General features: G+C 39.6%; 1 protein-coding gene across 7 annotated transcripts in view; it reads right to left on the reverse strand.

Annotated features, from left to right (window-relative positions):
* Positions 1 to 23,236, reverse strand: part of LOC126365733 (multiple PDZ domain protein) — a 2,074,088-nt gene that overhangs the window by 86,482 nt on the left and 1,964,370 nt on the right. For 6 of the 7 annotated variants that reach the window (XM_050008182.1, XM_050008180.1, XM_050008179.1 and 3 more), the window contains 3 exons: positions 14,634 to 14,705; positions 14,188 to 14,359; positions 5,062 to 5,420 (listed from right to left, as the gene is read on the reverse strand). In XM_050008182.1, coding sequence (XP_049864139.1) covers positions 5,062 to 5,420; positions 14,188 to 14,359; positions 14,634 to 14,705 — 603 coding nt within the window. The remainder of the gene's footprint in view (positions 1 to 5,061; positions 5,421 to 14,187; positions 14,360 to 14,633; positions 14,706 to 23,236) is intronic. The other variant, XM_050008184.1, reaches the window with a different exon arrangement.

A 23,236-nucleotide genomic window follows, 5' to 3' on the forward strand; every position in this document is an offset into this window, starting at 1 on the left:
AGAAGTGGGTGATATTTGGATTCACAAAGGGCTAGAGTTTTTCCAAATTAAAAATAGTTACTTTTCCAAAACTTATACACATTCTTCTGATGTAAGTGGTCAAACAAAAACCAGAAACTTAATTAGGAGTGTTTTCACTCACAAATTGATGAATGGTGAGTGTGTATAAAGAAAGTGGCTTCATAGTCACCATAAGAGAAGGCTGTATATTGTTGTTGCTTCCATCTACTTAACAAGTTTCTGGGAAATAATCTGAGTTCTTGCAGTCAATACAAAGATGCATACTAAAAAGAATTGTTACAGTTGTGAAATTTTTAGCTTCAAGGGGACTTAGGTTGCACGGATATAATGACATTTTGGGGTCTCAAAATAATGGCAATTATTTAGAATGTTTAGAATTAATAAGCAAATTTGGCCATTTTCTTTCTGATCATACACTAAACAATGGCAATCATGCCAAGGAACTTAATCATATTTGTCTGTGAATATTTGCAAAGAACGTATTAATATAATAGGACAGAAAGTGTTAATAATGATTGTCAGTGAACTAAAAGCAACCAAACACTGCTCAATAAGCATAGATTCCTCACCAGATCTCTCTCATGTTGACCAACTAACTTTCATCAGTTGGTACATAAAAGACGGACCCCCTGGTGAGAGATTTTTGTGATTTTTGCCTATGGAGAAGCATAGAGTTCAAAATAGACCAGATACTACTTTTAATTTTTTGGACAGCCTTGACATTTCAATAAAGGATTGTTGTGGACAGAGCTATGATAATGAAACAAATATGACAAGAAAGTATTCTGGTCTTCAGACAAGAATACAAGAAATACGTGAATTTACTATTTGTGTCCCATGTGCCGCACAGTCACAATTTAGCAAGTGTTCAGGTGGTTGGATATGTTTCAGAAGCAGTAGCATATTTCCACTTTGTCCACAAACTGTTCACATTTTTTTGAGGTTCAAACAATCGATTGAAAATTTTGACAGAATTCGTAGGTGCAGATAAATTTCTGAATCCCTTCTCTGAAACCAGATGGTCTGCATACGCTGATGCTCTTAACACTTTGCATAATGGCTACGATCATATTTTTGAGCCTTGCCAAGAAAATGAAAAAACTGGAGACTATTCTCCTAAGGCAGATATGGAATGAACTTTCAAGAATTATCAATAAGACAAGCATAATTTTACATAATAGAGCCATCAAAACAGATGCTGCAACAAAACTTTTTGGATCTCTTGCCAATTTTATCAGTTCTGGATGCAGTAGATTCAATCAGTATGAATAGTCAGCCAAAGAGAAAAATGCAAGTGCTGACTACAAATATAATTCCCAAAGGAAAAGAATTCACAGCACGAGTACCACTTTTTTCGGAGAATTGTCAGAGACTGTGCAATTGAACGCCAAAGAAAAATTTTGTGTAAAAACTTTTCTGCCTATAACTGACAAATTGGATACTCATTTAAAGCAACATTTGAAACCATACGAAGAAGTTAACAAAAGTTTTGGTTTTTTTTCTCAGTTAAAACAATTCAATTCCAACCAGTTGAGAAATAGTTGAAAAGAATTTGCGGAATTCTATCATGAAGACACTGACGCTAGTGAGCTCATGTCAGAATATTTTCATTTAAGGCAATACTTGAAAAACATTCCAAACGAATCTCCAGAATTGTGTATTTCAGCCTTACATTCTCTAATAAATGGGGATGAAACAGAAGGAACGTTCCCAAATGTAGAAGTTGCTACCAGGATAGTTCTTTGTCTAATGGCAAACAATTATATAGGACAATGTTAATTTTCACAACCAAAGAGAATAAAAAATGAATTACAAATGACTAATATACAGGAACAACTTACTAATTGGTAAACCATGGGCACAGAAAGTGATATCCTTCAACAATAAGAACTTTGAAAACATAATAGACAATTTTGCACTTCAACATAATTCCGATTTGCAAAACAGTAGTCAGTTGTATTTGATTTGTATAATGCTAACTGTAGTAACCAATAAAGTATATAAACAAATGTACATTCTGATTTGCTCATTCAAATTGAACTTCTTTTTTGTTACAGGGACCCAGACTCTTTGTGCCAGTCATATGCATAGAAAGTGACATCCTTCAAAAACTGGATGTTGAGGACATAACTGAAGACTTTACATTTCGGACATCTCTAAAGAAACTAGTAATTTGAATGGAAGTCAATCTGTGGAACTAATCACTTGTATTTGAAGTATATAATGCTTACCAACAAAGTCACTTAACAAATGTACATCATTCTGATGTGTTTATTTTTTAAGGGCCCCATACACTTTGTGCCCAGCGGTCCCATACTGTAGATACCCGTGGTCCCCTGCATGGCTTAAGATTGCCCTGTTCAATATGTTGCAAGTGTCACTCTTAGTCATAACATTCAGTGTAGTTGTGAGTGCATGATGTTGGAGCTAAATAAACATGGCTGCTTACGTAACCAAGGTAGTTGAAGAGTTTGGCACTTCAAGAGGCACTGTATTGAATATTTATACTGCATGCAGGGGACGTGGAAAAACATCATCCACGAAGTCACAATGTGCATGAAAAGTGTATGTTGTCTGATCATGACAGGTGGTCATTGAAGAGGATTCTGTCAAAAAGTAACAGGACAACAGCTGCTAAAGTAACTGCAGAACTGAATATCACATTAATGGACCCTGTCAGCACTAAAACAATATGGAGGAAACTCAATAATGTGTGAACAGCAGTGCAAGCTGGAATTCCAAAACCACACATCAGTGATGCAAATGTCCGTAACAGGAAAGCATGGTGCCAAAGCCATAAAACTTGGGCTATGGTGCAATGAAAGAAAGTCATTTGGTCATGTGAGTGTTGTTCCACACTGTTTCCAACTTCTGGTCAAGTTTACATCTGGCGTATTCTATCCCAAGCCTATGCTTGCTGCCAAGAGTGAAAGGAAGGGGGTTTGGCCATGATTCGGACAACCATATCATGGTATTCCACGGCCCCAAGTTACTCTGCAAGGTTGCATTGCTGCCACGGATTATGTGACTATTTTGGTTGAGCAGGTCCACCCCATGGTACAATATATGTTCCCCAGTGGTGATGCTGCATTTCACAACAGGGCCTCTGTTCATAAGCTCGCATTGTCCAGGACTAGTTTTGTAAGCAGGAGGATGAATTGTCACATCTCACCTGACCACTACAGTCACCATATCTCAATATTACTCAGTCTTTGTGGTTTACTTTGGAAAGAAGGACATGTAATGGCTCTCCACCTCCATCATTGTTACCTGAACATTATTTTGCAGGAAGAATGGCATAAGGTTCCCTCGACAACCATATAGGACCTGTAATTATCCATTCTGAGATGACTGGTAGCTGTTTTGAATGCCAACAGTTTTACTACACCATATTGGGAATGGTAACGTTGTGTTTTTAGTGTTTCCATTTTTTCTACCCCTGTAAATTGTACGTTGTTACCTTAACCCATTTCACTATTTGTATTCTACCTAGGACTTTCCAATATTGCTTTGAAAGCTATATTTAGTATTTTCTACTTTAAGTGCTCCTCTCTGCAATTTTTTAATGTGGAAAATTTCTAGTTGCACCATAGCTCAGAGTCCATATTAAACTGTAGAACCCATTACAAATGGGTGGAGAAGTCAGTTTAAAGACTGGAGGAAGACAATGGTGTACCACTTCTAATAGAACCGTATCCGCCAATGGACTGTGATGTTCAATGAACCTTTGGGATGGTGACAGCTTTACGTACATATCCACCGTACTAGGGCATTCACCTCCTGAATGCAAGTACTGGCCAACCATGCAGTCTCTTTGTAATGTTTAAATCCAATACATTAATGTGTATATGTTAATTAGGAGGTGAGTTTTCAATGCATCTAGGCAGAGTTTATGATCCAAATGTTATTTACTTTTTAAGAGTGAAAAGTACAAGAATGCTGTAGAGTTGAGATGATGTGAAAGGATACAGTCATCAATTATGTAAATAAAAATGTTTGTACTTCAGAATAGAAATATATAGTCACTGCACATATGATGTATCTTATTTAAACACAAATAGAATTTAATTTCTAACTAAGATGTTGAAGCATCATGTAATAGAAATATATCGTCTAAGATCAAACCCTTTTTGCATATGACCGAAAGGAACAGTTTTAATTATCACCTCAAAGAAGTACAGTTATATTATCAACTAGAACCCGGCATTGCCCGGTTACTGATTTTGTCAGTTTTCTACTAGAAATGAAAATAAAAAAAAATGAGCTGTGTTTGTAGTGTACAGTGTTTTTATGTTGGGTTTCTACAACACAACTTTGTAACGGCTCTTCATATAGCTAAACCCTAAAGTCATTTGTGCTTTACAATTGAAAGTTGACTGTAGGAGTGACTTAGTAGTAAAGAATAAATGTATTAAAACTTTATGCAAGGTGTAGCACTTTTTCACACATCTCAATGTTTATGACTAAGTGTCGCACAAAGATATTTCTGTGCAAGTACAAGCAGTGGCTTATGATTGTCTGCAAAAGTTAGTACAAACAAGTAATAAATTTAAATGTCATCCATGAGGCGGCAGTTTTTCATGCAGCTCAGTGTTTGTGATATCATATCTTCTGAACTATGATAGGCACTTGGTTCTTACAAATTTCTGCACTTCCACAATTTTTCATATACTTGGACTCATACAGCAGCTCAGGATAACAAATAGGAATAATAATGTGGAAGTTATCCACCCCGCAGTTGTGTAGCTACAGGCCCTAATTTATCATTGGAATGTAATGAAATTGTGAAGTGCATTGCCAACACATGGTTTCCTTATGAGACAACTGAGGTACATGAATATTTCAAGCCAGAACAGGTGTAAATCTTAGAAATGCATGTAGTACATTTCTTGTCATAAGCTTATCTATTCACTTCATAATATATGGCAAACAAATTGCTCATCTAAATTACTTAAAAGCATTCTGGCACAGGCTTTAAAAACAATTTTACGTATTACTTAAACCTCGGATTAGTTCAAAATATAGGAAAGATTGCTTTACCAGCAAGGTGTCAGAACCACCCACAATACTGAGTCCAAGTCCCATTTTGTCCTTATTTATCTCCACAGTTGTCTCCTTCCCTGGCACAATCTCACACGTTGCAGGATCAGCTGGTGGTTCCTCTGGAGTGGAAGACAGACGTTTACCAGATGGAGAGGGCGACAACCGTGCCGAGGGAGAGGTATCGGTGGTAGTCACCAGTTCAGTCGGACGAACCGGTGATTGTTTTGGCACACAGGTCCCAGGTGACAAAGAGTCCACCAATGTTGGAGTTGACGTTGGAGAAACAACACGGACCGATTTTGGTGATGGTGTTTTTTGTGGTTTGGCCAATGGTATTAACGGTTTTGGAAAAAGTCCTGGAAAAAAGATGTACCTCAGGCAAATGCAATCAAACTACATAGTTTTAATGTAGATATTTATGTACACAGGAGAGTGATTTACAGCTTTATGTTAATTAGGATGAAAAATTAATGATTCAGCTAATATTTTACAGGTTATAAGGTGTAATTTCCAATGAGCTTCAGTCTTTCTTAATTGACAGACACATCATTTTTTGCTTCAGCTAAATGGCACAAATGTTTATCATTCAGCAAAATAGCCGGTACTCACATGACCATGCATTTTATTTCATATCCACAGCAGGTGTGATGAAAGGCAAGGCAGAAACACAGAATTAAAAATTAATACGTAGAAATGCAATTTTGCCAGTTGCACTCAAACTGCCTGATATGACAATACACAAAAGTGTGCTACTCTTTATTTTGAGGCATTGTTCTTTCCAATCAATGTAGAGAATACTGGTGAATGAAAATCAATGTAGAGAATACTGGTGAATGAATCAGTTTTGATAGATAGACAAAAGACTTAAATATGAATTCATCATCAAGGATGTCAAATCCTATGCCCACTTAGTCACACACACACATACTTGGCACTCTTCTTTTAAGTGGGTGGTTAAATAAGTACTCCCATTTTTGTTACTTCTTTTGTATTTGGTTTGACTAAGTGTCGTGGATATTCTGGTCAGCAAGAAAATCAGGGCATGCTCTGCCATGGAACTTAGGAAACTCGCATTATCTGGAGACCATGTCAAGGTAAAAGAAGGTACAGAACAACTAAAACGGATACAAGGAAATCATACAGTCATCTCATTGTTCAGAAAATTGAGAAAGCTGCTGGTTTAAGCCACTTCAATGAATGGCGGACTCTGATGGTTAGCCAGTTGGGAGTGAGTATCATGGAAATGCCAACCTTCATGGATGTCCATCAGCTTGTGTCATTAATTACTTTTCATAAGTTGATGACTAATACTGTAGCTAATGGTAGATGTCAGAATGTTTCACCTTCATATCTAATTTGAGAACATGAATCATGAAGCAATGGAAATCAACTGAGTGACCAATCTGGATGCAGTGTGTTGATAGTCATGTAACACTATGCTGGGGTAGCGACATAAAAAGGAAAAAATGAAGGGGAGGACTGATGGGCCCACCATGGTAGGTGCATGCATCACAACTGATAATATTAGGCTACAGAGAGCAATTACTTGGACCTCTGTATATCATGTAGCTAAACCACCAAAGACCTGAAGTATTTCCCAATAGACATAGCACCCTTCCGCAGAACTACTTCCTTTGTCACAAAGCCAATATCTTGCTACAATGGAGAACAATGATGACAAACAACAGTTGATATCTATAAAAAGACATGTACCTATCAATCCCAATTTACTCCCATATATGTTCTCATCAAGTAACAGTCATGAGCTTGCAACCTCATCTCAGTTCACAAACATGTCAATCGATTGTACATACATTTTTGGTGTCAACTGCTTCCACTCAGATCACTTGGACTTAAACAACCCATTCTGATCAAACTGCAGTTGAAAGTTCCTGGCAGACTGAAACTTTGTGCTGAACCAGGACTCGAATCTAGGACCTCTGCCTTCCATAGCTGAAGGCATAAGTCCCACATTCAAGTCCCTGTCTGGCACACAGTTTTTATCTGCCAGGGAATTCCAAATTAGCGCACAGACTGATGCAGAGTGAATATTCATTCTGAAAACTGTAGTAGTTTTGAATGATAAAGATGGGCCAACATGTTGCTAGATGGCTGATTATAATGTTTTGGCTGAGTAGTGTATTTCCAACGTAGAATTTTATTGTCTGTGTAAGAGGGTTAATTAATTAATTAATTAATAGTGTTCTTGATGCAATTAAGAAGATGGCAAAGAACAGAAATGAGATCCGTCTCATGATGGATTACTTTAAATCCAACTGATTAGAAATTTACCGCCTTTTTGCAGAGTACACGCATCAATTTTCCATCAAAAAACCACCCAATAAATAAAAAGTGCTAACTGTGCATTGTGAATAACAATGGAAGATAGGAAATAAAATGTATCTGCTGCAACAATTCACAAATTCAGCTTGGCGGCTTTTCAGTACTCAGGCAGTTTGTTGCTACAGGCTTCTTCAAGCACATACATTTCATGATTCTTCAAAACAAAATAATCGTAAAAACTGAACACACACAGTAGCAGTGCAGGCATTAATTACATGATCAGAACCAAGCAACAAACTCTGAATAAAATTTTTAAAAAAAATGTGAACAGTGCATGACTAATATACACATGCTTATGCTACATTCCAGTGCAGTGTCACAATAAAAATGCCTTGAGTAAAAAAGCTTCACAGCATAACATTTAAACTCAGAAAGTTAATCATAAAAATACAAACTACATAAAAATAGATAAAATATCTCCAATTACTGAAATGACACGACATGACATGATAACATACAAAAGAAGAAGATATTGAAGGAAGATTTAAGGAGGGGCATGGAGGGAAAGTGGAGGGAATGGGGTAGAAGAGATAGAGAACGGGGAGAGGGAAGGGAAGGGGGGGGGGGGGGGAGAGAGAGAGAGAGAGAGAGAGAGAGAGAGAGAGAGAGAGAGAGAGAGAGAGAGAGACAGCAGAATATTAATTTTCTATGGGTGAATTGTGACAATGGAGCACCTTATCACAGTGACTTCATGGAAGGATTCTGCCTCATATCTGATACGTAATGTTTAAGAAAGAAATGGATGAACTTTTGTGTTGGTATACTACTCAAGAAAGATATAAATGAACACAAAGAACAATGAAATTTAAACCAGATATTTTTGTATAGAATATTGAGCAGGAAATCCACATCACTATCTGGTTACATTGCAACAAGGTTGAACAAACTGCATGAAAACTTTAATGGAAGCAGCACACAGCAGCACGAATATACTTGCAGAAATTCATTGTTGCATAAACACTGGCAACAGCTCTGTAATTGATCATTATTTATCAATCCACAGCACAGACAAAGTTCAATTATGCAATTGTAGGCAATCTTTGTGTGTCAGAATGAATTTCAACATGCATACGCTCCCCCAAATCGGCCAGTGATAAAGGTCACAAAGGAGATGTCATTTCAAGTCAGTATTTGAGGAAAAAAAGGAGGAAGCGAGGAAGCATGTTACTACTAAAATGTTATTTCAGTAAAAGGAGTCTTTTTTTTTTGCATATTTACATGGTTTTAGCCCACACAGTGTTCTAGTGCTTGAAAAAGTATTTACAATGAAATGCAACAGCTGCAAAGCTGAACAGCCAATGTTTCTCAGTCCTCATCGATTTATCCATAGAACAAGTTAACACTATGAAAGCATGTGATGGCAAACATTTACATAACCATAACTGCAGGTATTGAAAAAATATTTTATGTACACGGCTGGATATGTCAAATGGAACAAACTAATGCTAATATTTGAATTTATTAATGGTCTTTCGAGATCTGATTCATTGATGAATATTGAAGAAAGGACAAATAATATGCAGTCATCCTGAAAGATAGAAGACATTTCAAAAAAGGTTAATTCCAATATTAAACATACAATGCAAGAAAGCTCAAAAACAACTACTGCCATGAATGCTCTCAACATTACTTCCAGGATAAATGTGGCCTAAAATTGCTCAAATCCTGGGGACAATGGTAAAAGACATCATTAAAATTCTCCAAACGCAACCATAAAGTAAATGTAAATTTATAATCAATGATGGTATAATTTACATCACAAAAATTTTCAAAAAATTTACTAACCTTATTCGCACAACTAAAAGCACAATATAACTATCTGCCTAAAAAAAATTCTGATCTACCACTGCCAATCTATTGAAAAAGTTTGGAACCACACAACTTTAAAAACACACATTAAACTAGTTTCGGCATTTCCTGGAGGTACTGTACTTGGGATTTCCTCCTTATGAAACAGGAAACACACTTGCGAAAATAAAAACTGCATTTTGTTGAGACAGAGGATAGTAATGTAAGGCACTGAATATAGCAATAATTCAGGAATGTGCAGTCCTTTATTGGAATCCACAAGGAGACTGTTCACTGAACGAAAACTAAGATATAACCATGTGCCAAATGAAAACATGTTTATCCCTTAAGCATTGTACCAGTATTAACAGGCAGTGAATCCCTCCACCTTGAGACAATAGCTGTAAATCCTGAGTAATGACTTCTCCACTGCTTGAGCATACCTTCTTGAAACTGAATTAGTGCCACTGTACAATATCACAATCACCTGACATACCCAAAAAGTTTTTGAGACTGGTTAGTTAAGAATAGAGAAATGTGAAGATGGTGGTTTCAAGACTTCATTTGTTCCAAATTATCTCCTCACACTTGAATACAATGAACAGAACATTAATTAAACCATGCGAGACTACATGAAAAATCCTCTTTGAGATGTTATTTAACTCACACATCATCCTGGCTTGAATGTCAGCTATATTGCCAAAGTGTTGAACCTTCATGTGAATTTTTGCCCTTTGTCTATCTGTGGTAGGTTCATACTGATAATACCAAGTCTCATTATCTGTGATAATTTTTTCGAGAAAAGAACTGTTCGTGTTCTCCACTTCAATCAAGTTGTGGCAGGCATCCACAAATTGTCATTTTTGTTTGGAAGTCAAGGAGTGCGAAAGGAAAACTTTGCACATACTTTTTTCTTGTTCAAACGATTCTGGAGAATATCTTGAACACTTGGTTTAGAGATGTTGTTCCACTGCAGGTTGTGACACACTACAGTTACATGTCCACTACATAACACTGCAAGCTCGGAACATACAGGTCAACTGCACATCTGCTGTTTACAATAGTAAGTTCTAATTGACACCATAATCACTGTGCTGACATTTCCTGTACACAAGGAATAAAATCAGTCTCTGAACTTTTTGGACGATGGTGTATGTTACTGATGGCAAACTTACACCATAGTGGTTGCAAAATGCTTACTGAAACTCAACATTTTGTTCTTATCGAACGGCATTCTCCGTTCCAAAAGTCACTGAACACAATAATTGGCATAATTTAAGAAAACTGTTTAAGAAACTACGAGCAACGATGTGCCTACGCTTTGATTAAAACTACTTGTTTGATGTTTGCCATGGTGCACTACATTGTTAGCACATGAGCTGTCAGCTGCTTCTCTGTTAATGCCTGCACAACAGACAGCAGGCTGCCAACACGGATGGAATGCAATTTTGCTCACAACAGTTAAATAAGCTCCTGGGCAGTGCTCAATAGCAGATTACAGAAGAACACTCTAGTACTCGAAAACTGCAAGTGAAATTACACTTAGTTGCAGTGTATTAGCAATAGCAGACAGTCTGTGTGTGGTGCTGAGAGCTCCAATTGGATGGACTAATGTCTAGAGTGTGAAATGTCTACTAACAAGTAATTTCAGTTGGACTGTACATGGAGTGCCTTTTCATAATTATCTTGAAAAGTAAACACCTTTCCAAGTTCACAGCATGCAATCGGTATATGGACTGTTGTGTGTTTCATGTAGATATCATACAACTTTCTGCACTTTAAGTAGACCAGAACTTGAAGAGTCATTGCAAACTATATAATAGCAAACTGCAAAAGATCCAGTCAGGTGAAGATCAGAAGATACAGTCAGAATAATGATGAAGAAAGACACTCCCCAGTATGACTCACATCAGTGCCCGCCAAGCTCACACTCTTGGTGATGGAAGAGAATATAATAAAAATGATTATGTCCAACTATGAATGGGAACAATGCAGACAACCACGTATCACAGATTTCTGTAAACTAATTACGTGTTAATAATGAAGAACAGTTCAATTTCAATAATGAAACTTTTATAAGCCAAGAAATGATCCACTCGCTTAAAACTTAACTCTACAAACTTTTGAAATTGTTAAGAGCTTATCAAAACCAGTAAGACCGAGTACAATAAAAATGTTTCTTTCTATAATTCTGGTTGGTTCTTTAGTAGTCAGGTAGAAGAGTGGCAGCCATACTCAAGAAATTTTTTATTCACTTCCCTCTTCTGTTTCTGTTTCCTTCATGTGTGTCTCAACCTTTTTGCCTAGTAAACATTTTGTTCACATTTGTCATAAAACTTTTATCTTCTGTTCCATATTTCTTCAGGTTTCTTTTCCTTTTTCTTCCACTTTCATCTGGCCACTGATACGTGTCCTTATGTTTAGGTCTTCAAGGATGTTTTTTGCGAATGCTCCCTCCACCCCCTCCCCCTCCAACAAACAGTCACTTTTTAATTTACTTTACTCATCACTAGTGAGCTCCTGATTACTATCAATTTTTTTGTCACTGTTGATTTCCTGTATTGCTGTGGGTATTATGTCATGGTATTATATGACCTATTTTCATCTTGTTGTTAAATTGCTTTTATGTCTATCTTGTTGTTTCTATTAGTGGTGAAAGAAGTGATATTTTGAGGGAAATGTGTGATGTAGTATCTGTATCTTCTCTTAGTTCAAGAGACATGCCCAGTCAAAGAAATGAATAAGGATGTTCAATATAATAGGTGCCCCATAAAGAATACAACTCTTGAGTGCATAATATTATATAAATTTATTGATAAAATTAAGTAATCTATATATTATTGCAGTGTATGCTATCTATGGTTATGTATGGAGTACGACATTAGTCAACTGCCCTCCACAACTCAGCAGGTGCACATTTGTTGCTTTGATGAAATTTTCCATAATTTTTCGGTATTCTTGCACTTCTAGTTTGAAATTACAAAGTGAACCTCTGCAATTGATGACAGTTTGTTGGCACACACAGGAGATTTCCAGTACCTCTGCAGAAAGAAATCACATGGGGTTAAATCACAAGATCTGGGAGGTCAGTTCATGTTGTCATTGCGAGAAACCACCCATCCAAGAAACATCTCCTATAGAACATCCATCTTGTTGAAGTCTAACCTCTTCAGCTTTCACACAATCCAGTTCAGAACAAAAAAACACTCTTAACATACTGCAGTGGCATTTGCTGTTTATTGTTAATTCATTTCCGATGCTATCTCCATAGAAGTACAGGGTAATTAAGCTCTCAGCCCATATCCCACACCAGACATTAACTCAGTTTGCAAGTAATGATTTCTCCATAATAACTCAAGGGTTTTTTGTGTATAAAAACCTGCAATTTTGGTAATTCCTGAAGACATTACACAGAATGCGCACCTCATCAGTGAACATTATTTTCTTGGTAAAACTGTTGTCCCCTCTTTGTTTTGCAAAGACCCAATGAACAAATGCTCAGAGCTTTTCGTGATCATTTGTCTTCAGTTTTTCTGTTAGTTCAATTTAATATGTTCAAAAGTGCAAATCTCTTTCAGAATTTACTTCACGTTGGTTCTGGGAATAGCCGGCTGTTGTGAACATCACTAAATAGATTTCACTGGACTTACAGGAACATTATCACTCAGGGTTTAATGTCCACAACCAAACTGAGTTTCTTAAAATTAACAATCAGTTTCATCATAGTCACCTTACTCTGTGCATTACATTGACCAAACATTCCACGAAGTTTGTGAAAATTTTTTGCACAACTCATTCACCTCACTATTAACAAGTTTCCACTAAGACAGCAAACTGTCCCATTATGAAATGTTCCATTTATGTCCAATGGTGCCAGCTTACTAGAACAGAAATAATCGGCACTTCAAAAGTTGCATTCTTATGGGACACTCTTTATTAAGGTAATTAATAATGACTTCTGCTACAAGAAGAACAAAGATTTGTCTCCTTTGACACTGTATTATTTGTTTCTTAGTTCTTCTAAGTACATTTCACTTTTCACAGCTCATAGAGCTTGTTGTCTGTTATGCAGTTCACCAAAAAAATTTCAAAACAGAAAAGTCTGTCTCTTGCTTCATTTCAATTAATAATCGCACACTGAAAATGTCTCAAGACTTAAGTGTGGCACACGCTGAAAGAGTCTTCAGCTTTGTTGGATCCATTAAGTCAGAGCGAGAGCTGACAGTTGGTGTATATAAAGCAAGGCAGCAAAATGATTACATACTTTTTCACTATGGAGGAAGTAGTAACAAACATGATTGGAAAATTTTCAACTAGAAGACACTGTAAGATATTGCCACAGCAACCTATTTAGAAAATTGCTCGAAAAGATATTCAGACTTTTCTCAAAATGAAATCTATGTGTGTTCTTCAGCCATCTAAATGTCACTCCTGTAGAGAATATGTAAATAAAAACAGACTTAACAACAGCTTGCTCAGATACACATAAGCAATCAGTCTTTTGACATTTCATCAGTGTATAGCAGCAGCAACACTGATAAGTCCCACAACAGGAAGAATCCACTGCCACATACTTTCTAATGAGTTTCACAGTATAAGTGTAATAAATGTCACATCACTTCTTTCTTCTTTGACTAGTCTTTCGATAAATAATTTTTTAGAGTGGCTATAAACCTTTTGATGTTCTTTATGCTACAAGTCATTAAAAACACAAAATTTTTACATCCAAATTAAAATTTGTGAATAAGTCACACTACAGTGCCTTTCAACTAGATAACCTTTTTATCTTTATTTTCAATATCGAGAATAAATTCCTTGGTACAACAAAATAACTTTGAAAATAAAAATTAAATTGTTTGATAAGTCCTTCAAAATAAACAAGTGATTTTCTGTGTGTTAGGACACAGTGTCAAGTTTTAATTTTGATTTGAGATGTGTGCCACTGTTTCTTTTTCTCTCTTCCCCCCCCCCCCCCCCCCCCCAAAGACATACTTGGCTTCTCCGGCTCCTTTGGTGTTGGAGAGGATGCTTGTTGAACTGGCATACTTTCTCCTGGTGATGGAGTTCCAGTTGCATTCTTCTTTTCCTCCTCCTGCTTGGCTTTGTTTGGGTTGCACACAATCAGTGTGACCACACCCTCTGTCTTTTTCAGAAGTGATGCCGCCTTTGTGGGAAACAAAAGGAGTACATGAGATTGGTTTACCTCAACTAAATTTGAAATGGGTACAAGGCAATAGTGCACATCAATTAATTATTAAAAACTAACACTGAAAATAAATTAAGCTCATTGTGTTATCATTGTATCTTACATTTGCATACAAACATTAGTTTCGGTAATACCTAATGGTAAAGAACAGTATGTACAAAGAATTACATTTCTAAGAACACTGCTTTTACTAAATAATGCAACAAATTGATTCTAAATGAATTGTACTTACTGAATCATAATCAGACCCAAGAAGTGTGTCCTTGTTAACAGCGAGGATCATATCTCCTACAACAAGGCCAGCCTTAAAACACAATGAAAGGAAACTCCATTAATACATATACAGAAATCTGGTTTAAATAATACATTTTAATGACGAGTAAAATATATATATATAATCTGAAAGGAAAGGAATTAGAGGCACACAGTGTACAACTAATCTGATGAGAACTCCTCAAATAGTACAGAGTTCAGAGTGTGTGGAAGACTTGTTTCAGCTCGGTTTATATGTCTGTAACAGCGAGTATCAGTTCTAATGAATAGCCTAGTGATTGTAAGACAAAATTTTCATTATTGGCACATTCATCGAATAAGAGAACCTAAATCTTTGCTTGCTCATGCAATAAAATTACTATCGAACTAATCCAGACTTAGATTTCCAGATTATGTAGCAACCGCCTTCCCCAGTTTCTTTTGTACTTTTTATGAACTTCTTGTCTCATGAATTCCTGGGTGTATCCTTCACACACCTATTTTAATACTCATTTCTGTCACTTCATTCAATTTATTTCAATTATCTTCAGCAAACATTCCACACTTTGGGAAATTAAAATCATCACAGTTCATCCTGTCATACATGATAATTTTTATGATTTCTCTTGTAAGAGTGTGTAATTGGTTTCTGTTCTGCTGCTGTTCAGCCTGCATCCTGGACATGTTGTCACAGTTCTATCAAAATCAAAATGATAGACTAAAGAGATTAAAAGTGACATGCTACATTCTTCTCATTTTCTTGAATTCTATTTGTTGTTTATGGACTTGAAGATAATAATCTATTCTCGTTTTCCACCCTTACTATTTGCCTCATATTGTCCAACAGGTAACTTTACAGATTTTCAATATTCAGTTGAAATCTTTGTAACAAAAATTAAATATTGATCTGAATTTTTAACTGCCCCCCCCCCCCCCCCCACCCGCCCAATAACCATGGATGGGCCTTGTCGTTGGTAGGAAGGCTTGCATGCCTTGGTGATACCGATAGCCATACTGTAGGTGCAGCCACAACGAAGGGGTATTTGTTGAGATGCCAGACAATCATGTGGTTCCTGAAGGGGGGCAGCAGCCTTTTTCAATAGTTCAATAGTTGCAATGGCAACAGTCTGGATGATTGACTGATCTGGCCTTATAACGTTAATCAAAATGGCCTTACTGTGCTGGTACAGCAAATGACTGAAAGCAAGATGGAAATGACAGCCATAATTTTTCCTGAGGCCATGCAGCTTTACTATATGGTTAAATGATGATGGCATCCTCTTGGAAAATATTCCGGAGGTACAACAGTCCCCCATTTGGATCTCCAGGCAGGGACTACTCCTAAGAACGTTGTTATCAGGAGAAAGAAAACTGGCACTCTACGGATCAGAGTGTGGAATGTCAGATCAGTTAATCAGGCACATAGATTAGAACACTTATAAGGGGAAATGAACAGGTTAAAGTTAGATATAGTGGGAATTAGTGAAGTTCAGTGGCAGGAGGAGCAAGACTTCTGGTGATGTGAATATGGGGTTATGAATGTTGTTGTTGTCTTCAGTCCTGAGACTGGTTTGATGCAGCTCTCCATGCTACTCTATCCTGTGCAAGCTTCTTCATCTCCTAGTACCTACTACAACCTACATCCTTCTGAATCTGCTTAGTGTACTCATCTCTCGGTCTCCCTCTACGATTTTTACCCTCCACGCTGCCCTCCAATGCTAAATTTGTGATCCCTTGATGCCTCAAAACATGTCCTACCAACCGGTCCCTTCTTCTAGTCAAGTTGTGCCACAAACTTCTCTTCTCCCCAATCCTATTCAATACCTCCTCATTAGATACGTGATCTATCCACCTTATCTTCAGTATTCTTCTGTAGCACCACATTTCGAAAGCTTCTATTCTCTTCTTGTCCAAACTAGTTATCGGGGTTATGAATACAAAATCAAATAAGGGTAACACTGGAGTAGGTTTAATGAGGAATAAAAAAACAGGAGTGCAGATAAGCTACTACAAACAGCATAGTAAATGCATTATTGTAGCCAAGATAGACCTGAACCCCACACCTGCCACAGTTGACATGCCAATTAGCTCCGCAGATGATGAAGAGATTGAAGAAATGTATGATGGGATAAAAGAAATTATTCAGATAGTTAAGTGAGCTGAAAATTTAATAGTCATGGGGGACTGGAATTTGACGGTTGGAAAAGGAAGAGAAGGAAAAGTAGTAGGTGAATATGGATTGGGAGTAAGGAATGAAAGAGGAAGCTGCCTTGTAGAATTTTGCACATAGCATAACTTAATCATAGCTAACACTTGGTTTAAGAATCATGAACAAAAGTTGTATACATGGAAGAGACGGGAGACACTGGAAGGTTTCAGACAGCTTGTATAATGGTAAGACAGAGATTTAGGAAGCAGGTTTTAAATTGTATGACATTTCCAACGGCAGATGTTGATTATGACCACAATTTATTGGTTATGAACTGTAGATTAAAACTGGAGAAACTGCAAAAAGGTAGGAATTTAAGGAGATAGGGCCTGGATAAACTGGATGAATAAGAGGCTGTAGAGTGTTTCAGAGAGAGCATTAGGGAATGACTGACAAGAATAGGGGAAAGAAATACAGTAGAGAAAGAATGGATAGCTTGGAAAGATGAAACAGTGAAGGCAGCAAAGGATCAAATAGGTAAAAAGACGAGGGCTAGTAGAAATACTTGGGTAATAGAAGTGATATTGAATTTAATTGATGAATGGAAAAAATATACACACATCAAAAACACTTTTGCATCACCCCGGCTCCCAGAACTCCTGAAGATACACGTTGACTGTGGCTATTGTATCACAGACACAATCACTTTGACTGTTAAGAGACGTCACTAAACCAGCCCAAAGAGGTAAACAACCATGTATGAACAGTGGCTATTAGATGGAGGGGGTCCAACAGCAGATCAGTTCCAATCATTCCACCAGGAAGGAGGAACACAGCTTGTGTTCTCTGTAGTTCAACCAGTCTAGACGGTCAACATCACGGTTCGATCGCATCCACATTGTTACTTTGTGCAAATAAGTGCTCTCAACAAGGCAAGTGTCCAGGCCTCTCAGAGTGAACCAAAGAGATGCTGTTCAGATATGGAGGAGATACAGAGAGACAGGAACTGTCGATGACATGCCTCGCTCAGGCCGCCCAAGGGCTACTACTGCATTGGATGACCATTACCTATGGATTATGGCTCTGAGGAATCCTAATAGCAACACCAACATGTTGAATAATGCTTTTTGTTCAGCCACAGGGCATCGTGTTACAACTCGAACTGTGCGCAATAGGCTGCATGATGTGTAGCTTCACTCCTGACGTCCATGGGGAAGTCCATCTTTGCAACAATGAAACCATATAGAACGGTACAGATGGACCCAACCATGCTGAATGGACCACTCAGGATTGGCATCACATTCTCTTCACCGATGAGTGTCACATATGCCTTCAAACAGACAATCATCAGAAATGTGTTAGGAGGCCACCTGGTCAGGCTGAACGCCTTAGACACACTGTCCAGCGAGAGCAGCAAGTTGGCGGTTCCCTGCTGTTTTAGGGTGGCATTAAATGGGGCCAACGTATGCCGCTGGTGGTCATGGAAGGCGCCATAGCGATTGTACGATAAGTGAATGCCATTCTCCGACCGATAGTGCAACTATATCGGCAGCATATTGGTGAGGCACTCATCTACATGGAATGACAATTCTTGCCCCCATCATGTACATCTTGTGAATGACTTCCTTCAGGATAATGACATCATTCGACTAGAGTGGCCAGCATGTTCTCCAGACATGAACCCTATCGAACATGCCTGGGATAGACTGAAAAGGGCTGTTTACGGATGACGTGACCTACCAACCGCTCAAGGGATCTACGCCGAATGGCTGTTGAGAAGTGGGACAATAGGGACCAACAGTGCCTTGATGAACTTGTGGACAGTATGCTGCGACAAGTACAGGCATGCATCAACGCAAGAAGACGTGCAACTGGGTATCAGAGGTACTGGTGTGTACAGCAACCTGGACGACCAATTCTGAAGATCTCGCTGTATGGTGGTGCAAGATGCAATGTGTGGTTTTCATTAGCAATAAAAAGGGCAGAAACAATATTTATGTTGATCTCTATTCCAATTTTATGAACAGGTTCCGGAACTCTCGGAACTGAGGTAATGCAAAACTGTTATTGATTATGATGATGATTGGTTTGTGGGGCACTCAACTGCATGGCTATCAGTACTCATACAAATTCCCAACCTTTGCTCAGCCCAATCTCGCCACATTCATGAATGATGATGAAATGATGAGGACCACACAAACACCTAATCATCTCGAGACACTGTTATTAAAGCGTTAAAAATACAGTAAATGAAGCAGGTGAAAAGGAGTACAAACATCTCAAAAATGAGATCGACAGGAAGTGCAAAATGGCTAAGCAGGGATGGCCAGAGGACAAATGTAAGGACGTAAAGGCATGTATCACTATGGGTAAGATAGATACTGCCTACAGGAAAATTAAAAAGACCTTTGGAGAAAAAAGAGCGACCTGTATCAATATCAAGAGCTTAGATGGAAAACCAGTCCTAAGAAAAGAAGGGAAAGCAGAAAGGTGGAAGGAGTATATAGAGGGTCTATACAAGGGCGATGTACTTGAGGACAATATTATGGAAATGGAAGAGGATGTAGATGAAATGGGAGATATGATACTGCGTGAAGAGTTTGACAGAGCACTGAAAGACCTGAGTCAAAACAAGATCCTGGAAGGAGACAACATTCCTTTAGAACCACTGATAGCCTTGGGAGAGACAGCCATGACAAAACTCTCTCATCTGATGAGCAAGATGTATGAGACAGGTGAAATACCCTTAGACTTCAGGAACAACATGTAATCCCAATTACAAAGAAAGCAGGTGTTGACAGGTGTGAATATCACTGAACTATCAGTTGAATAAGGCATGGCTGCAAAATGCTAACATGAATTATGCAGACGAATGGAAAAATTGATTGAAGCCGACCTCGGGGAAGATCAGTTTGGATTCCGCAGAAATGTTGGAGCACCTGAGGCAAAAGACTGACCCTATGACTTATCTTAGAAATGGAGGGTGAAGCTTTGACAATGCCAGCCACTCGTGCTGGCGAAACGTCAGCAAAATCATCACACGAACGTCGGCCGAAGAACCCGAGACAGAAGCAAATAAGCAGTTTGTCAACAAGTGGCCACGAAAGTCTTAACAATTTTGTAATGTTAATTGTGCCAAATATTTGGTATTTACAAACATTTTCTAAATGTAGCCAACTTTCTTCGTGTTTCTTAATTTGTTCACTTAAATGCTTTAGATCCTTACAGCCAACCATTGTCCACAATCTTTCACCACCAAATAATGCACACCAGAAACAAAATAATCTTCACTCACTGTTAACCAAGACTTTTTACAGAACCACAGGTTCCAGAATGTTCTCTTCTTCTTTCCATCGATTTGAGACATCAAGAAGCCTTTTGGTTGATGTGCCCTAACCACCTGATTTCCATCTTTTCTTCGACACTTAATAAAAGAAAGGGCATTTAAGCAAACAATGTACTTTACTCATTTTAAAATCACTGTATGAATACTCGAGGTTCAACCACACAGTTACAGAATACGGAACACTAATGAGACCTGGCCCCATTCACTGCAGGGGGAGGGGGGGGGGGGGGGATGCAGGAAGAGACATGACAGCAATTACAATTGAGAACTGTGGGCCCACGGTGGCTAGCCCTAAAAATTGTTATGACATGTGGTCAGGTGGGAAAGGGGAGAAGAGTGGGGACGGAGCAGGGGTTTGCCCAGATATTGGGAAAGAGAGGTACAAGTGCAGTGGTCCGTCTAATGGATCCACTCGAACTGGCCTTAAGTTGCATTAGGGCAAGGGCCAACATGAAGAAAAGGAAACAGCTTGGTCACATCACTGTGTCTGCAGTTTTAGGAGTCAGGGGTGTGGCAGGAGTAAGGACCGTCTCCTACTGGCCCCACAGTAGGGTGCAGGGAAGGAGGGGGAACAAGAGTTATGGCCCATCCATTGAGGCCCATGCTTGCTGGCCCACAGCGAGGGGCAAGGAGGAGAAAGGGAAACCACTTGGTCGTGCCACTTTGACTGTAGGCCAGGAGAGTGGAGGGAATAAGGGGCTACAGGCCACCTGCCACAGGCCCTCTGTTTTGGATGAACGGAATGGGGAAAGAAAAACTGGTTTGTCACTGCAGAATAATACAATTTGTGTATGTCTGCAACTGAGAGAACTAGGCCTCATTACACTGAGTTTCTGTCAGTCTTACTACACTTGTATCAACTGTTTTATATCAAACTGAAAGGAATATATCACAAAATTTTTGATGGAGCCCTTTGGAACGAGCCACTCTTGCTAGAATGTGTTCTCCAAGGGAGGAACATTTTTTGATGAAGAGAGATATTGCAGCCAGGTCAGAATTTTGGCAGCAGAAAATGGGCACCAAACAATCTTATGAGGATTGGGCCAACAACCTGCACGAATCAAATAGGAATTGTATTTTAAACGTTTGTGCCTGCCTAGTTATAGTTAATGATGTTGCAGGGAATCTTACATCTACCTCTGAAGTGAGGAACAACACATTGTGGGAAATCAGATCCATCTCTTACAGAAGTAATGTGAATAGCTCAATCGTATGAAACTGCCCACGCAGCTGGTAGAAGATGTCACAGCAGTTAGCTTTGATAGTGGCCAAGCCGGATGTCGTGTCACCTCGGGTGGGGTCCCCCCTTACCCCACAAGCTCCATGGCCCAGCCAACATCACTAACAACCACACCACAAAGGCTATGCGCCATGATTGCCGTAGTGCCATGATCTGACTGTAAACATTGTTTTCTGTTCAAATCCTGCCTCGGGCAGGGATGTGTGTGATGTCCTTAGGTTAGTTAGGTTTAAGTAGTTCTAAGTTCTAGGGGACTGATGACCTTAGAAGTTAAGTCCCATAGTGCTCAGAGCCATTTGAACCATGTTACATGCACAGCATGTGTCCCCAGCTGTGCACAGCCTGGCACACTTGAAGCAAAAAGGGATATTCACAAGATACGTGTTGTAGCAGCCACGAGGAAAGTAGATCTCAATGTATGGAAGTGTACCAAATGAATGTTATGTCTAGAAGTGCAGACTTCTCAGGACACAAACCAGCAAATGCACTTAAATGCATTCACTGGCAACACCTGGTGTGGTTACTCTCAGAAACCGGTGTTGTCTGTCCTTGCTAAGGCAATCTACACTCCTGGAAATGGAAAAAAGAACACATTGACACCGGTGTGTCAGACCCACCAAACTTGCTCCGGACACTGCGAGAGGGCTGTACAAGCAATGATCACACGCACGGCACAGCGGACACACCAGGAACCGCGGTGTTGGCCGTCGAATGGCGCTAGCTGCGCAGTATTTCTGCACCGCCGCCGTCAGTGTCAGCCAGTTTGCCGTGGCATACGGAGCTCCATCGCAGTCTTTAACACTGGTAGCATGCCGCGACAGCGTGGACGTGAACCGTATGTGCAGTTGACGGACTTTGAGCGAGGGCGTATAGTGGGCATGCGGGAGGCCGGGTGGACGTACCGCCGGATTGCTCAACACGTGGGGCGTGAGGTCTCCACAGTACATCGATGTTGTCGCCAGTGGTCGGCGGAAGGTGCACGTGCCCGTCGACCTGGGACCGGACCGCAGCGACGCACGGATGCACGCCAAGACCATAGGATCCTACGCAGTGCCGTAGGGGACCGCACCGCCACTTCCCAGCAAATTAGGGACACTGTTGCTCCTGGGGTATCGGCGACGACCATTCGCAACCGTCTCCATGAAGCTGGGCTACGGTCCCGCACACCGTTAGGCCATCTTCCGCTCACGCCCCAACATCGTGCAGCCCGCCTCCAGTGGTGTCGCGACAGGCGTGAATGGAGGGACGAATGGAGACGTGTCGTCTTCAGCGATGAGAGTCGCTTCTGCCTTGGTGCCAATGATGGTCGTATGCGTGTTTGGCGCCGTGCAGGTGAGCGCCACAATCAGGACTGCATAGGACCGAGGCACACAGAGCCAACACCCGGCATCATGGTGTGGGGAACGATCTCCTACACTGGCCGTACACCTCTGGTGATCGTCGAGGGGACACTGAATAGTGCACGGTACATCCAAACCGTCATCGAACCCATCGTTCTACCATTCCTAGACCGGCAAGGGAACTTGCTGTTCCAACAGGACAATGCACGTCCGCATGTATCCCGTGCCACCCAACGTGCTGTAGAAGGTGTAAGTCAACTACCCTGGCCAGCAAGATCTCCGGATCTGTCCCCCATTGAGCATGTTTGGGACTGGATGAAGCGTCGTCTCACGCGGTCTGCACGTCCAGCACGAACGCAGGTCCAACTGAGGCGCCAGGTGGAAATGGCATGGCAAGCCATTCCACAGGACTACATCCAGCATCTCTACGATCGTCTCCATGGGAGAATACCAGCCTGCATTGCTGCGAAAGGTGGATATACACTGTACTAGTGCCGACATTGTGCAT

The sequence above is a fragment of the Schistocerca gregaria genome, chromosome 4 (assembly GCF_023897955.1).
Source record: "Schistocerca gregaria isolate iqSchGreg1 chromosome 4, iqSchGreg1.2, whole genome shotgun sequence".
In the NCBI taxonomy this organism is placed as follows: Eukaryota; Metazoa; Arthropoda; class Insecta; order Orthoptera; family Acrididae; genus Schistocerca; species Schistocerca gregaria.